Source organism: Narcine bancroftii, chromosome 3, assembly GCF_036971445.1.
Source record: "Narcine bancroftii isolate sNarBan1 chromosome 3, sNarBan1.hap1, whole genome shotgun sequence".
NCBI lineage: Eukaryota > Metazoa > Chordata > Chondrichthyes > Torpediniformes > Narcinidae > Narcine > Narcine bancroftii.
Window position 1 is genome coordinate 238065550 of NC_091471.1, and position 14787 is coordinate 238080336.

Below are 14787 nucleotides of genomic sequence, written 5' to 3' on the forward strand. Positions count from 1 at the left end.
GGAGGAACTGCTTTTCCCAGAGGATGGTGAATCTGTGGAATTCTCTGACTATTGAAGCTCAGTGAATCTATTTAAGACCAGGTTGGATAGATTTTTACATAGTGAGGGCATAAAGGGATATGGGGAAAAGGCAGGGAGGTAGAGGGCTCATCTCCAATGAGCCGATCATCAGATCTGCTGTGATCTCATTGAATGGCGGAGCAGGCTGGACGGGCCGAGTGGCCGACTCCTGCTCCTATTTCTTATGATAACATATTCAACATAGTGGCTATGAAATGATTTGCCATAATCCAAAATCTGATATAAGCTACAGACCTGTGATGTCCATGTACCTCTGCCCAACTCTAGCAGAAGCTTCCAGCAACAATAAAATCTTCAGTCTCAGCTGGAATAAATGTAAGAAATCAGATTAACGGGCCATCTCTCATCTGAGCACGCATGACAAAACAGGCTTCTGGACAAAGAATCAGCAACAACTAGACGTCACCAAGCGCCAGTGGCTTCAGGTCAAAAAGGAATAGGTGGCAGGCGAACAATAAATGCATTTTAACGTGCTTTGTATTGCAAATTGATATTGGTTCATATCTTGCATGGAAATGTCAGTCGTTCCAAACTGAGCCCCTGGCTTTTACTCATCTGAATGGAAGCAGGTCTGAGGCTAGACAAGTGCAGAAATAACATACCATCTGTGTTGTAATGCCAAACCTGTCAGTTCTGGGCTCAACCTGCAGTTCAGCACCGAAAGTACATCTTGCTGAATTTCTGCATCGCTGACCCTCTGGAGACCAGGGGCAGGATTTCAAGGGCAGTTCTAGACCTCTGGATATAACGCAAAGGGGTGGGATAGATTCCCTTTGTGCGGGGATGGAAAAAAAGCCATTACATTGAAGTTTTAATTGTGCTTCTTGGTATTTTAGCTCATTAATTTAAAATAGTTGTTTACCTCATTTTTATTTGTTGCTACAGCAGAGACTATTTTTGTCATGTAATATTATGCAAAATTGCCTTTAGTCTGCAATAAGGCAGATGATGATTTAGAACACAAGAACATAAGAAAAAGGAGCAGGAGTCGGCCACTCGTCCCGTCGAGCCTGCTCTGCCATTCAATGTGATCATGGCTGATCTAATGATCGACTATCTCCACCTCCCTGCCTTTTCCCCATATCCCTTAAATCCCCTACTATGTAAAAATCTATTCAACCTGGTCTTAAATAGATTCACTGAGCTTCAATAGTCAGAGAATTCCACTGATCCACCACCCTCTGGGAAAAGCAGTTCCTCCTCATCTCTGTCCTAAATCTACTCCCCTGGATCTTGATGCTACATCCCCTGGTTCTGGTCTCTCCTCCAATGGAAAGCACGTACCTACCTCTATCCTATCTGTGCCTTTCATAATTTTATACGTTTCTATAAGATCCCCTCTCATTTTTCTAAAATCCAGTGAGTACAGTCCCAGACGACTCGATCTCTCCTCGTAGGCCAACCCCCTCTTCCCTGCCATTAGCATTGCCTGGTGCTCCTTACAGTCAGACAAAGAGAAGCAGAAGAGGGTTCACCCCGCCCCCACCCCCCGCACCCAGAGTCACTGAGTGTCCATGGATTTGTCTCCAGCGCTCCTGCAGATACACAAGACACAGAGACAGCGAGCCTGGCCGATGACAGCTGGCACATGCCAAAGAAAATGCAGACACTGGAAATCAGAAATAAAACTGACTGCATCTAACGAAAGAGAAATGTAGTTAACCTTTCAGGTGAAAGCCTTCTGTCAGAGCTGATGAGTGCTTCTGACTGTGTTTATGGTGTGTTATATCAGTAATTCAGTACTGAACTGACAAAGAGAAGTCCTCACTCGTTGGGACTGCCAAACCAAGGCCACCCGTAAATTGGAGAAGAACATCTAATATTCCGTCTGGGCACTCTTCAACCGGATGGCATTGATGTCGACTTCTCTGGTTTCTGCTCGCCTACTCCCCATTCTCCCCCTGTTTCCTTTCCTCCAGCTCTCCACCCCCTTCCCCCACCATTCACAGAGCCCCCTGTTGGCTGCTGTGCCACCTATTACATCCTGCCTGTGGGACTGCTCCTCCCCCGTTCCCCCCCCCCCACCCTTTTCTTCACACCTTGATGAAGGGCTCAAGCCCGAAACGTTGGTTCTGTATCTTTATCTTTGCTACATAACAGACACAGTTTGACCTGCTGAGTTTCTCCAGCGTCGTGTTTTTACTTCAGTCACGGTGTCTGTAGACTTTAATGTTTTACTTCTCATTTATTGCAATTGAACTCCATACACATTTTATTAAATGTTAACAAGAATGAATGAAAAATCCCAGGTTCTAATTTTATAGTTTCCTTTCATTTAGGAGTGCGAGATTTTATTTGTGAAACTTGTGGAAAGTCATTCAAAAGGAAGAATCACCTTGAAGTTCATCGAAGGACACACACGGGGGAGACACCACTCCAGTACGTTTCCTGTACAAATGTATTTCAGTTTTGGAAAGCAAATGAGGCTCATTCTTGTAGATTTCTGTGTGTCTACCTTTGCTTGGCATTAGGCACATCAGTTAGAGCTTCTGTCTCTCAGTCCCGGGGGCCTGGAGTCAATCCTGACCTTGGGTGCAACTGCATAGAGTTTGCACGTTCTCTCCATAAATATGTGGGTATCTAGTTTACTTCTGCAACCCCAGACAAGGAGCTGGTGGGCCAATTAGTGACAGTGTCGGTGCAAGTGGCAGAGGAAGTGATAGCATGTGGGAGGGACAGGTTGCAGAAATAAAACGAGGTGGAGGAAGGGAATGGAGTGATAGGCTTGTACTAGAACCATAGAATATTACAGCACAAGAAAACAAGTCCTTCAGCCCTTCTAGTCTGTTCTGAACTATTATTCTGCCTAGGCTCATTGACCTGCACCCAGATTTCCCATCCCTCCATACCCCTCCCATCCATGTACCTGTCCAAATTTTTCTTAAATGTTAAAATTGAGCCGGCATTCATCACTTCAGCTGGCAGCTCATCCCACACTCTCACCCCTCTCTGTGTGAAGAAATTCCCCGAATGTTCCCCACTAATGGTAGTTGATGTGAATCTATTGGGACAAGTACTGTCTTCTGGGTTTAAAAAACAGTTAATAGAGAAACTGGAAAGAAAACTCATGGTTTAATCACAGTGTTCATGACTTGTTTCTTTCAGGCGACTGAAGCCATCTGTAGAGTGAAGTTTTGACTGTTCTGTCCCTTTTACCAATGTGCCTTTTCCAGAGTTTTGTAAAGAATTGCAAACTTGTTTCTTGGCATGAAAAAATTGTGGCAAACGCCACACAATTATCTACCTTGGCGCCAAGAGCATTTTAAGTTTGGCTTTGAAGAGAGCTAGAGAAGAATTGTTTGGTAAAAGTATTCGTTTCAATCTTAGCGGTAAATTTTTGAATGAGAGGGGATCTTATTGGAAACACATAAAATTAGGAAAGGCATAGATAAGATAGAGGTAGGTACGTTGTTTCCATTGGTGGGGGAGACCAGAACTAGGGGACATCGCCTCAAGATTCAGTAGATTTAGGGCAGAGATGAGGAGGAACTGCTAGGTGGTGAATCTGTAGAATTTACTGCCCATTGAAGCAGTGGAGACGACCTCAGTAAATATATTTAAGACAAGGTTGGATAGATTTTTACATACTCGGGTAATTAAGGGATATGGGGAAAAGGTAGGTGGGTGGAGATGAGCTGATCATCCGATCAGGTTCGACGGGCCTGTTGGCCAACTCCTGCTCCTATTTCTTATATTCTTATAAATATTGTGTTCAGTGTAAACTGTAAAAGAGTTTGTATTACTGCTCATAGTTTGCTTGTGATCTCTGTTAGTTTAGCTGAGAAACAGAAGTGGGTAAAAAATCGGCTGGAGTAATGGAAGTGGAAGGGACAGGACAGTAAATCTGAAGTGCTGAGCATTTTGGCCAGTGCACCATAGAAAGGGCAGATTGGCCGTGGCGAGCTGGAGAATAAAATTACCAAATGTCATTGAATTTTAAGGGTTGTAGGAACTAGGATGGGATTTCAGGAAAATTGATGGGCTGATTTGACTGACGTTTTCAAACTCTTGTGTGGAGCTTAGAGAAAAGCAATTTCCACTGTGTGTGGAATCCAGAAAGGGGAGAAGGGATGGAAGGACAAGATTCCAAGCTCATTGCAATGGTCTCGTGCCAGACCTTGCTGTGGCAAAGTTTGGAAACATTCCTACATACAATATTTGGACTATTAAAGATCCATGAATGTCCATTAATTGTGTTACTTCTAACATTAAAAATATTTTTAGAAAATGTTGTGACACAAGATTCAATGACTTGCGGTTCATTTTCAGACAACAGTTTACTGCAAAGAGGGAACAGAGGTTTGGTTGTTTAGGACTAATGAAGGAAGTTTCACTTTGACTGAAGGAAGCAATTTCCTATGAGCCTGAGCTGAATTAATGATCAGACTCTTGAACAATGGTGAGCATTAATAAGGTTAATATTGATGGGGCTTTTCTCTCTTTGTGTTTGAAGGTGTGAAATTTGTGGGTATCAGTGTCGACAGAGAGCGTCGCTCAATTGGCACATGAAGAAACACAACACAGAGATACAGTACAATTTCACGTGTGAATACTGTGGCAAGAAGTTTGAAAAAATGGACAGTGTCAAATTTCATAAGCTAAAGAGCCACCCCGAGTGTCAGGCCATGTGATACTGCTGGATCTGTACCGTCGTAAACAGGGGCATGTGCACAAACCCTCCTCAACAATGCAGGGAAGTTGTGCAGCAATGTGAATTCAAAAAATGAAGTGTTATATTTTCAGCTTCTGAATATTAAATATTTGCAAACTTGGGAATGGAGCAGATGTTGGTGGTAAGGGAGAGTTCTGAGAAATGCAATGAGCTTGGAATCTTGGGCCGATGTAATCACTGGTGCCAGAGAGTGGAGAACTCTCTCATCCCAATTCAAGCTTGACCCGCCACAGCCAGACTGAGACAGATTTGAGCCCAGTGTCTTCACCACCATTGGCAGAAAAGTGCAGGCCTTGAAGGACGAGTTCTGCATTCACGTGGCTTTTGAACGAAAACGAGGACACAAGTGGTACTGCCGTCCAGATCATGTTGAACGTCATAAATCAAAAATAACCCCTTAACTTGCAGTTACCATTCAGTGAGATCGCTGTTGGAATGCACCAAATCCAAATCTCAAAATGTTCTCTGAACTCAAGTTCCATCACCCACACAATGTGGAGGAAGACAAAGTTACTGAACTTGTAATTACACTGAGATTAAATGGCATACTTTTAAAACTTGTCTGCCAATGGGTCTCAGTGTGACATAACGGGTGGGTGGGGGTGAGGCTGATCTCGGTGTGACAGGATGGGTGGGGATGAAAGGAACTGATGTGGGATATGGACAGTGTTTGAGAGAACTTTGCCCACCCAAATCTTCAATAGAATGACCCAGCAGTGTTCCAGTGCCCTGCATTTGAACTGGTTCAATATGTGGGCTTTGGAAAGTCATCTAGCCAGTCATAAAGAAGCTATTTCTAAACTGATCGACAATATTCTTGGTTTTGTTGCTGATAGCAGGCCTGGCAGGGGAATGAACGGGGATGTTTATGATGGCAAAAAGTGATGGAAAGACACAGCACGTGATAAGGAAGCTGCTGATGCTTCCCTGTCGACGATGTTTCCATGGAAGCTGGAGTAAAATAAGTCGATGGTCTTTTCAGTTGCCCTTTCCTGTCCCTGAGGAACTGCTCCAAGGCACCTGTTCTCCAGGCAATCTCCTACTGAGTTAGTCTCCTCACCACAGGCACTTGGGTCAGTGTAGGTTCCCTGATATGTCATCACTATTGAAAAAGGAATCAGACCTGGATCTTTCCTGGTACGTTACTGTTCAGCTTCTCATTACAAGCCTATTGAGATGTTCAGAACCAAAGGTTGCCATGCAGAGAAATAAAAATTGAAAATGTCAGAGCAAAGGTTAATTTTTAACAATAATTTTTATGTGATCAGTGATGGTTATCACAATACCACTGTAGCCTTGGCATGCACAAGGTGAAGTCATGAATCTAGGGTCAGAGTCCCCTGTGGAATTTAGAACTCCACAAGTTCAAACCAGAGCCAGGCACTTGCCGGTTGCTTTTAATCGAAAAATAATTTATTTAGTGAAATGTGAGCAAGTCTTGCATTATGCTGAGTGAGCTGTTCTGTACAGATTGGCACACATCACTTCAACATCTGCAGGTGAGCGGGGATAGCAAGCTTCGGTTATCGATCCAGGTAATATTCATGTGCTGGGAAGTGCGACAGTGAATGGTTGGTTCATGCAGAAGGAAGCATGACTATTTCTCCAATTTGAACTTATTTGCCGACAAAACAAAGGTTCCTTATGAACAGGACCCCAGCAAGAGGAAAAGAGTGGAAGAGGAAAGAGTGTATATTGTGTACGGTTTCATCAGCTCACAGATTCAGTAGACAATGTGGATGTGACAACAAGAAGAGGAGAATTCGGGAGGTGGAACAGTCCGCCAGTTAAATATTTCACCATTTGGCTAATAAATGTTTCTAGTCAGGGACAATGTCCAAAATCTGTCTTCTGGCCGGCAGTGGTTTTGCACTCTACTTTGAGTTGCATTCTGTCACCTGTAGAAAAACCAGTTCTTGTCCATTTACTTGATGGCAAGATGATTAGAGTGGGTTGACAGGCCGAACACGTGGTCAGAATGCTGCTGCAAGGTAACAGGCCGTTGAGTGGCCTCTGGACAGCTGGGCGTGGTGTTCAGGGGTTCACCGTGAAACCGCCCGTGACCAGATGCTTTGGTTCTTGCTGAAGGGTACGGCGGCAACCTTGGGGAATAAGCCAAGTGTCTGGAATCAGGCCTCTGGGCAGGGTGTGGCTTGGCACCGGGAGCAGGAGCGTTGGGAAAGGGCCTTACTCCACTGTGCGTTAACCTGTGCATCTCCCGACCCAGCCTTCACCCAGTGCTGATGTATGAACATTGTATTAGTATCCCAGGCAGGTCTCGTCAATGTTAAGATGGACATCACCAACAAAAGGACTGTTTACAAGATAAGCCAGTATGGTGAGAATGTTTGAATGTACATTGAGAGTTTTTATTTTGAGGTGTTTTATGTCAGTAAATGTAAATTTATTTTATTGAAGATTTTGATTGTTATTTTGCATCAGTGATTATTTGTGTGGTGGTCCAAGCTGACCCAGATCTCAGCCTGTGGTCTGTCGATGATGGGTGAAGTGTGGCCCATTATACACAAACCAGGCATCAGCTGCAGCCTTTCCCTGACATTATGATCGGCTTCCATTTTCCACCATGTCTTTGGGGGTGGTGGGGGGGGGGGCTTGGAGGTTAATGCACCCTTCTGATCTTGAGAAATGGACCATGGCTAGCCTAAGACCATGAGACATAGAAGCTAAATTTTGGCCCATCGAGTCTGCCCTGCCATTCAAATCATGGCTCCCAACCTCATTCTCCTGCCTTCTCCCTGTAACCCTTGGCACCCTTACTGATCAAGAACCTATCAACCACAGCTTTAAATATACCCTATGGCTTGGCCTCCACAGCTATCTGCAGGCAAGAGTTCCACAGATTCACCACCCTCTCTGGCTGAAGAAACTTCTCATTTAGACATAGAACAGTAACAAGCCCTTTTGGCCCATGAACCTGTGCCTCCCAATTGCAATCAATTGACCTCCAACCTCCAGTTCATTATGAACGGTGGGAGGTTTTGTGTTGGGAATTACAGCAGCAGTGATCGGGACCAGACCTGGGTTCAATCCCATGCTGTCTGTAAGTAGTTTGTACGTTCTTCCCGTGTCTGCATGGGTTTTCCCCAGAGGGCACTGGTTTCCTTCCACCCTCCAAAAACGCCCCGGGGTATAGATTAATGGGGTGTAAAATGGGCGGCATGGACTCATGGGCTGAATTGGCCTGTTACTCTTTTAAAATTAGGCATCAAGCACTGTATCCTGTTCGGTGGGCTCACAGACGAATGGACACAAGTGTTACATTCACACGTAACATTTATTAACAAACATTAAATGGTACCCGATCACTATTTCACTTAAGCAACTACAGTCATTCATCTCGAACTTCGGTTGGACTTCAACAACAGTAAATCTATACTCGACCCTCTCATGCACTACATACAGGGACTGTTACACAAACACCTTATTCCCTGACCAGTGGGGGTGTGGCTCCTTGCAAGTATTGATCTACAGCTCAGCATCAGTGTAGTGCACATCTAACCTGTGATACTTCCAGTGATGTCCACAGTAGCATGGAGCGAGGACCGGGGCTTGGACCATAAGGTTGAGAGAGAATGTGTTGTGCATTGGTGTAATATAGAGTGCTAGTCTGTACTTCTAGCCAATAATGACACTAGGCAATTTAAATTAGCCAACAGCAAGGTGTGCACTCATGGGTGGCCGGAGTCCAGCCTTGATCGACAGGTGATGTGACTTCTGAACAAGTTTCAGATGGAGAGGACACGTGACCACCTGTGATACACACATTCCAGATCAGCACAGAGGCCTCATTTCCTTCACACACCACAGGAGGAAACAGAGTTCCCAGGGAAAACCCATGCAGACCGGAGAGGACGTACAAGCTCCTTACAGTGCCGGATTCGAACCCTGGTCCCAATCGCTGGTGCTGTAACAGTGTTTTTCTAAGCGTGCTGCCCTCTAAAGGCACATCCTTTCATTCAGAGGCTGTGCCTTTTGGTTCTAAACTCTTCCGCTGCTGGAAACATCTCTGCGTCCTCTCATGTCCAAAGTATTGACACATTCGAGATGTGTCGATGAAATTCCCCCCCACCCCGCATTCATCTATCGAAACTAGCGGGTACACCTCAAATGTCAATCCTCTCATCCTTGGGACATTTGTACACATTTTACGAATTTACTTTTCTCAAGGAAATGGGCATTTGCATATTTAAGGTTACAACTTACCTCGAGGAAGGGCTCAGGCCCGGAAGGTTGGTTATACATCGTCACTTCCTATGGGCGCTGTGAGACCGGCTGAGTTCCTCTGGCATCCCTGTTTCGATTTCCAAGTCTGAGGTTTCTTCCAGTTTCTCCAGGTGGATTATGTTCATAGGGAATAATCCATTGGAGGTGTAACTGGTAGATGGGTCACCTCCCCCACCTTACTCCCACCAAGCCCTGTCTGCTACCTCTCTGCTCTCACATATTGGGGAAAATCCTTTTATAGTTTGAAATCCATTTACCTTTTCTCCGATTTTAGTCAAAACTGAAGTGAATTAATTTCAAGTTCTGAAGCCTTGTTAATGAACAAATAAAACACGCAAATCTACAGACACCGTGGTCGAAGTAAAAACATGATGTTGGAGAAACTCAGCAGGTCAAACAGTGTCCTTTATACAGCAAAAGTAAAGCTGCAGAACAGACATTTCGGGCTTGAGCCCTTCATCAAGGTGTTGGAAAATGTTTTGTTTGGACGCCTGCCAACATTTTCCATACCTTGATGAAGGGCTCCAGTCCAAAGTGTTATGTACCTTTATCTTTGTTATACAGATAGTCCCCAACTTGCGGTGGTCCCCGCACTGATCCCACTGCCCCACTCTCTCCCCACAGCCCCGTGTCGGTCCCCACACTGATCTCACTACCCTTTATCAATGCACTTTTTTTGACATTTTGACATCCGATAGGAGTGCCAGAACTCCCACTGTGTTAAGGACGACCTGTATAAATGACACTGACCTGCTGAGTTTCTCCAGTTTTTTTTAAATGTTGCAGTTTAGTTGTTTCATACACTTGTTTGTTTAGATTTTACTGAAGATAAACAGAGCTTTGAAATACTTTAATTTATCCAGCTTCAGAAACCGCCTCTTTACGCTCGACAAAAATGCCCAAGTAGCCAGAGTTTTTACCGTGCACCAGATGCCACATGCAATGATACTGTGGCACCAGCAGAGGGGGGAGGGGTCCCGGGAGTGGCAGCCCTGGGCCTGATTGAGTTGTAATGGCCATTTTAAGCACCTGATTCCCAGGGTCTCTTGTCAGAGAGAGGAAGAAGACTTGCACTTATACTCAGCATTAATCCAAACACTGGAAGGTGCTGAGGGTAAGTTTGTAATCACCGCAGAAAAAAAATCCTCAAATCTTAACCACATTAATACCGATGAGACTGGACAATGAGCCCTTTTGGGTGCTACTGATCACGAAAACCACATCGGCTTTTCAAGATTCAATTCATTATCATAGTAATAAAACAGTTGTATTACATGAAATTTCTTTTCGACTGCTGCAAGGCAGACAGTTTCGCCACCGGCAGGAGTTCCTAAAGCGCCTCTTGCAGTCAGAGAGAGTCTCTCGCCCCCGCCCCCCCCACTAGACACTGTGTCCACAGCCAGTCCTTCCCCAGCCCCCGCAGCCACACACAGTCCAGTCCAAACCATTGGCAAACCCGAGCTCCAGATCCGAACCTCCGACACGGTCAATGAGCCTTCAGTGCCCTCAGCCACTCCTCGCATTCCGGTTCCGATACCTGGTGCCCCTCCAGCCAGTTTCGATCAGCCTGGAGCCCAGCGTGAATCTCCCAACAGCGGTATCCAGCAGCATACAGCCGCAGGTTCCTCGCCTTGAGTCGCCAGAAGCCCGGAGCATGTTCTGGTCCCTCTGCAGCAGAGCCCCTTTCTGGTTGTAGTCACCGTACCCACAGGTCGTCTCCTCCGCTTCTCCTTCTCACCCGAGGGTGGGGTGACCTTCCCATCCTCTGCTCCAGTCCCTACGCTTCCCCGGAGTTTGCAGCACCTCGTGGCTGCTGCCGGTTAATAGACGGCGCCATCTTGGGCGCAGACCCGCAGTCACGGGAATTCAGATAAAACCACCGTCGGCTCCCTCAACAGGCTGTTCAAAGCCCATGCAGAGCTGACAGCAGTCGACTGGCCATCTTTGGATATAACCTATTTCTGTAATTTCCTGTCATATTTTGTGTCTACTTCAAGCAGACAAAACCATGAAGTACATATGTCGTTGAAAATTCACTTTCTGGATTCCCACTTGGACGTCTTCCCTGCTGATCTCGGTGCCGTCAGTGACGAACACGGTGAAAGGTTTCATCGGGACATTGCGACCATGGAAAAACGGGATCAAGGCAACTGGAATCCATCACTACCGGCCGACTACTTTTGGACACTGACACGAAGGGCATCAGATGCCGAGTACAAACGAAAATCAGCGGCAGAACATTTTAAGGTCAGTTGAACTAACGCAATGTGTCAGCGTCATTAATTTAATGTTTCTCCAACTTCCTACGTGATTCAGCAAATCTGAAATTATCTTTATGTTCAGCTTGAAGTTATTGATCATAATCCCCAATTGTTTTTCGGGAAGCAAACCTTCTGGAAACATTTGTTGTCTGGTGTAATAGATCTTGGCTTGGCTTCGCGGACGAAGATTTATGGAGGGGGTAAAAGTCCACGTCAGCTGCAGGCTCGATTGTGGCTGACAAGTCCGATGCGGGACAGGCAGACACGGTTGCAGCGGTTGCAGGGGAAAATTGGTTGGTTGGGGTTGGGTGTTGGGTTTTTCCTCCTTTGCCTTTTGTCAATGAGATGCACGGTTTGAGGCGATATCAGCCCACTGGCGGTGGTCAATGTGGCAGGCACCAAGAGATTTCTTTAGGCAGTCCTTGTACCTCTTCTTTGGTGCACCTCTGTCACGGTGGCCAGTGGAGAGCTCGCCATATAACACGATCTTGGGAAGGCGATGGTCCTCCATTCTGGAGACGTGACCCACCCAGCGCAGCTGGATCTTCAGCAGCGTGGACTCGATGCTGTCGACCTCTGCCATCTTGAGTACTTCGATGTTAGGGATGAAGTCGCTCCAATGAATTTTGAGGATGGAGCGGAGACAACGCTGGTGGAAGCGTTCTAGGAGACGTAGGTGATGCCGGTAGAGGACCCATGATTCGGAGCCGAACAGGAGTGTGGGTATGACAACGGCTCTGTATACGCTAATCTTTGTGAGGTTTTTCAGTTGGTTGTTTTTCCAGACTCTTTTGTGTAGTCTTCCAAAGGCACTATTTGCCTTGGAGAGTCTGTTGTCTATCTCGTTGTCAATCCTTGCATCTGATGAAATGGTGCAGCCGCAAACTGGTCAACATGATTATCCAACTGCACGAAAACCAACAAGGTCGGGTCAGATACAGCAATGAGCTCTCTGAACCCTTCTCCATTAACAATGGCGTGAAGCAAGGCTGTGTTCTCGCACCAACCCTCTTTTCAATCTTCTTCAGCATGATGCTGAACCAAACCATGAAAGACCTCAACAATGAAGACGCTGTTTACATCCGGTACCGCACGGATGGCAGTCTCTTCAATCTGAGGCGCCTGCAAGCTCACACCAAGACACAAGAGAAACTTGTCCGTGAACTACTCTTTGCAGACGATGCCGCTTTAGTTGCCCATTCAGAGCCAGCTCTTCAGCGCTTGACGTCCTGTTTTGCGGAAACTGCCAAAATGTTTGGCCTGGAAGTCAGCCTGAAGAAAACGGAGGTCCTCCATCAGCCAGCTCCCCACCATGACTACCAGCCCCCCCACATCTCCATCGGGCACACAAAACTCAAAACGGTGTAATAGATACTTTTTAAAAAAAAACCATTCCTTGGTGTGTCTGCAGAGATAATCAATTGCTGCCCATTGAGGGAGATTTGTTTCGTGCCAGGTGGGAACGAACTGCCAGAGGAAACTTGTAGAAGTGGGCACAATTTTATGATTCTGAAGACATTCGGACAGATTTTTGTACAGACAGGGCTGCACGGATACAGACCAAATGCAGCCCAGAAGTTCAAACCTCTTCAGGAAACCAAAATGGAACAGCTTAAACCAGACCAGTGTGTTAGAAAGGTTCGGCACATCATCCCTGCTTTTATATTCTAATCTCCAATGATAAATTGCAGAATTGTATGAGCCTTATTTAACCAGAACAGAGGCTGTTTTTTTTTTAAGACACCGCTCCTTGTCGATGTCCTCAATGGAGTGAAGACTGGTGCCCGTGATGTCACAGTCCAAGTTAACAACCCTCTGGATTCTTTTCCTGTCCTGCCATTGGACCTGCACACCAGGCAGTGATGCAACCAGTCAGAATGCTCTCCTCGGTAAACCTGTAGTAGAAGCTGGCGAGAGTCTTTGTTGATGGACCGAATCTCCTCAAACTCCTCGTGAAGTGTAGCCGCTGACGAGCCTTCTTCATGATTCCATCGACATGGAGGCTGCAGGGAGTAAACTAATTAAATAATGCTTCATTGCTCCGTTCAGTGCAGCTCTGGTCTGTAATTCTGCTGCTGTTCGATGAATGGTCAAATCGTTAGATTGTTATCAAAACAAACTTTCTCACTGTACCTTGGTACACATGACAATAAATTTAGTTTAGACATACAGCACAGTAACAGGCCCTTTCGACTCACGAATCTATGCTGCCCGATTACACCCAAATAACCCCCGATACATTTCGAACGGTGGGAGGACACCAGAGCCCCCGGAGAAAACCCACGCAGACATGGGGACAGCGTGGGATTTGAACCCTGGTCCTGATCTCTGGCACTGTAACAGTGTTACAATAATGGTGCTTCTCATTAACTTGAAGTTGAGGCTGGATTACAAATGCTGGTACTGTCCGTGATGCCACTGCAGCATAGACAGGCTCTTCAGCCCATCTAGTCTGGCCCAAACTATTATTCTGCCCAACTCCAGTGACTTGCACCCAGACCATATCTTTCCGTGCCCATCCCATCCATGTACCTGTCCAAATTTCTTCTCAAATGTCAAAATTGAGCCCGCATCCACCACTTCAGCTGGCAGCTTGTTCCACACCCTCTCTCTTCCTCTCCACCCCTGCTTCTGAAATTTTTTTTTATCACGTGAGAGACCCTAAAAGGGCCAAAAGCCAGAATGAAAGATGCAAAAGTTTGCATTTGTTGGAATCGAGCAAAATAAAAGTAGTTGGAAGGATTTATCAGGTCGGGCCACAATTGTAGAGCCAAAGGCTTGGTCAAAGTTTTGGGTCAAGACGGCATCAAAAATGTGGAAATGCTGTCTGTGTTTGGACTTTGTATTCCCGACAACAAATGCGTGTCTGAAATAATCACATCACCACTCGTTACTGGAAAGGGCTTTTAACAGGACAACTACTGTGCTGGAAGGGGTCAGTAGAGTCTCCATGTCTCGTGGGTTGTTAGTGGGCTAATTATATTTCTCAAACAATACAGATTTTCTTTGAAGTATTCATCAGTTGTCAGACATTTGCCTGGAAGCGTAATCCAATTGCGCTGTCTGCTTCTCCCAGTTAGTCACACTCCAGCCTCTGAGTCAAAGAGTCTCGAGTTCAGACTCTGTCACTGGATTCGAACATATAATCTAGATTGCCGCATGCAATCAGGGGCAGGGATCAGCAGCAGCCATTCTCTCAATGGCATTAGCAACAACTGTTCTTTTTTCCGTCATGAGGACCAGGAAAAGCGAGGTATCCAGGTCAGTCAACCCATACTTAAGTACAACAGGTAGTGTAATAATTAAACAAAGTGCAGGGTTTGGTGCCACAATATGTCAAAGAGTGTTAAAAAGGTGCAAGAACAAGTTCAATTCCATTGTCACGGTGTGGTGATAGAGTTTGTTCTGTGAGCAGTCCATACTTAGTATCAAACATAGTACCCACTGTCTGATGGAAGGGGGAGAAGAGGGTATGTCCGTGGTGAAGGACCCTTTAATGTCTTGTGTGGGTTTTCCCCAGGGGCTCTG

At 45.8% G+C, this 14787-nt stretch overlaps 1 protein-coding gene and 1 long non-coding RNA gene across 3 annotated transcripts in view; one reads left to right on the forward strand and one right to left on the reverse strand.

Moving 5' to 3' along the window:
* The window catches only part of znf653 (zinc finger protein 653), a 28576-nt gene extending 21406 nt beyond the window's left edge, over positions 1-7170 (forward strand). Inside the window, exons 7-8 of the mRNA XM_069927194.1 lie at positions 2361-2460; positions 4535-7170. Of these exons, the coding sequence (XP_069783295.1) occupies positions 2361-2460; positions 4535-4712 (278 nt within the window). The 3' untranslated portion in view covers positions 4713-7170. The remainder of the gene's footprint in view (positions 1-2360; positions 2461-4534) is intronic.
* LOC138758370 (uncharacterized) overlaps positions 272-14787 on the reverse strand; it is a 34420-nt gene continuing 19904 nt past the window's right edge. For both annotated transcript variants that reach the window (XR_011354257.1, XR_011354258.1), the window contains one exon: positions 272-385. This is a non-coding gene — a long non-coding RNA (uncharacterized lncRNA). The remainder of the gene's footprint in view (positions 386-14787) is intronic.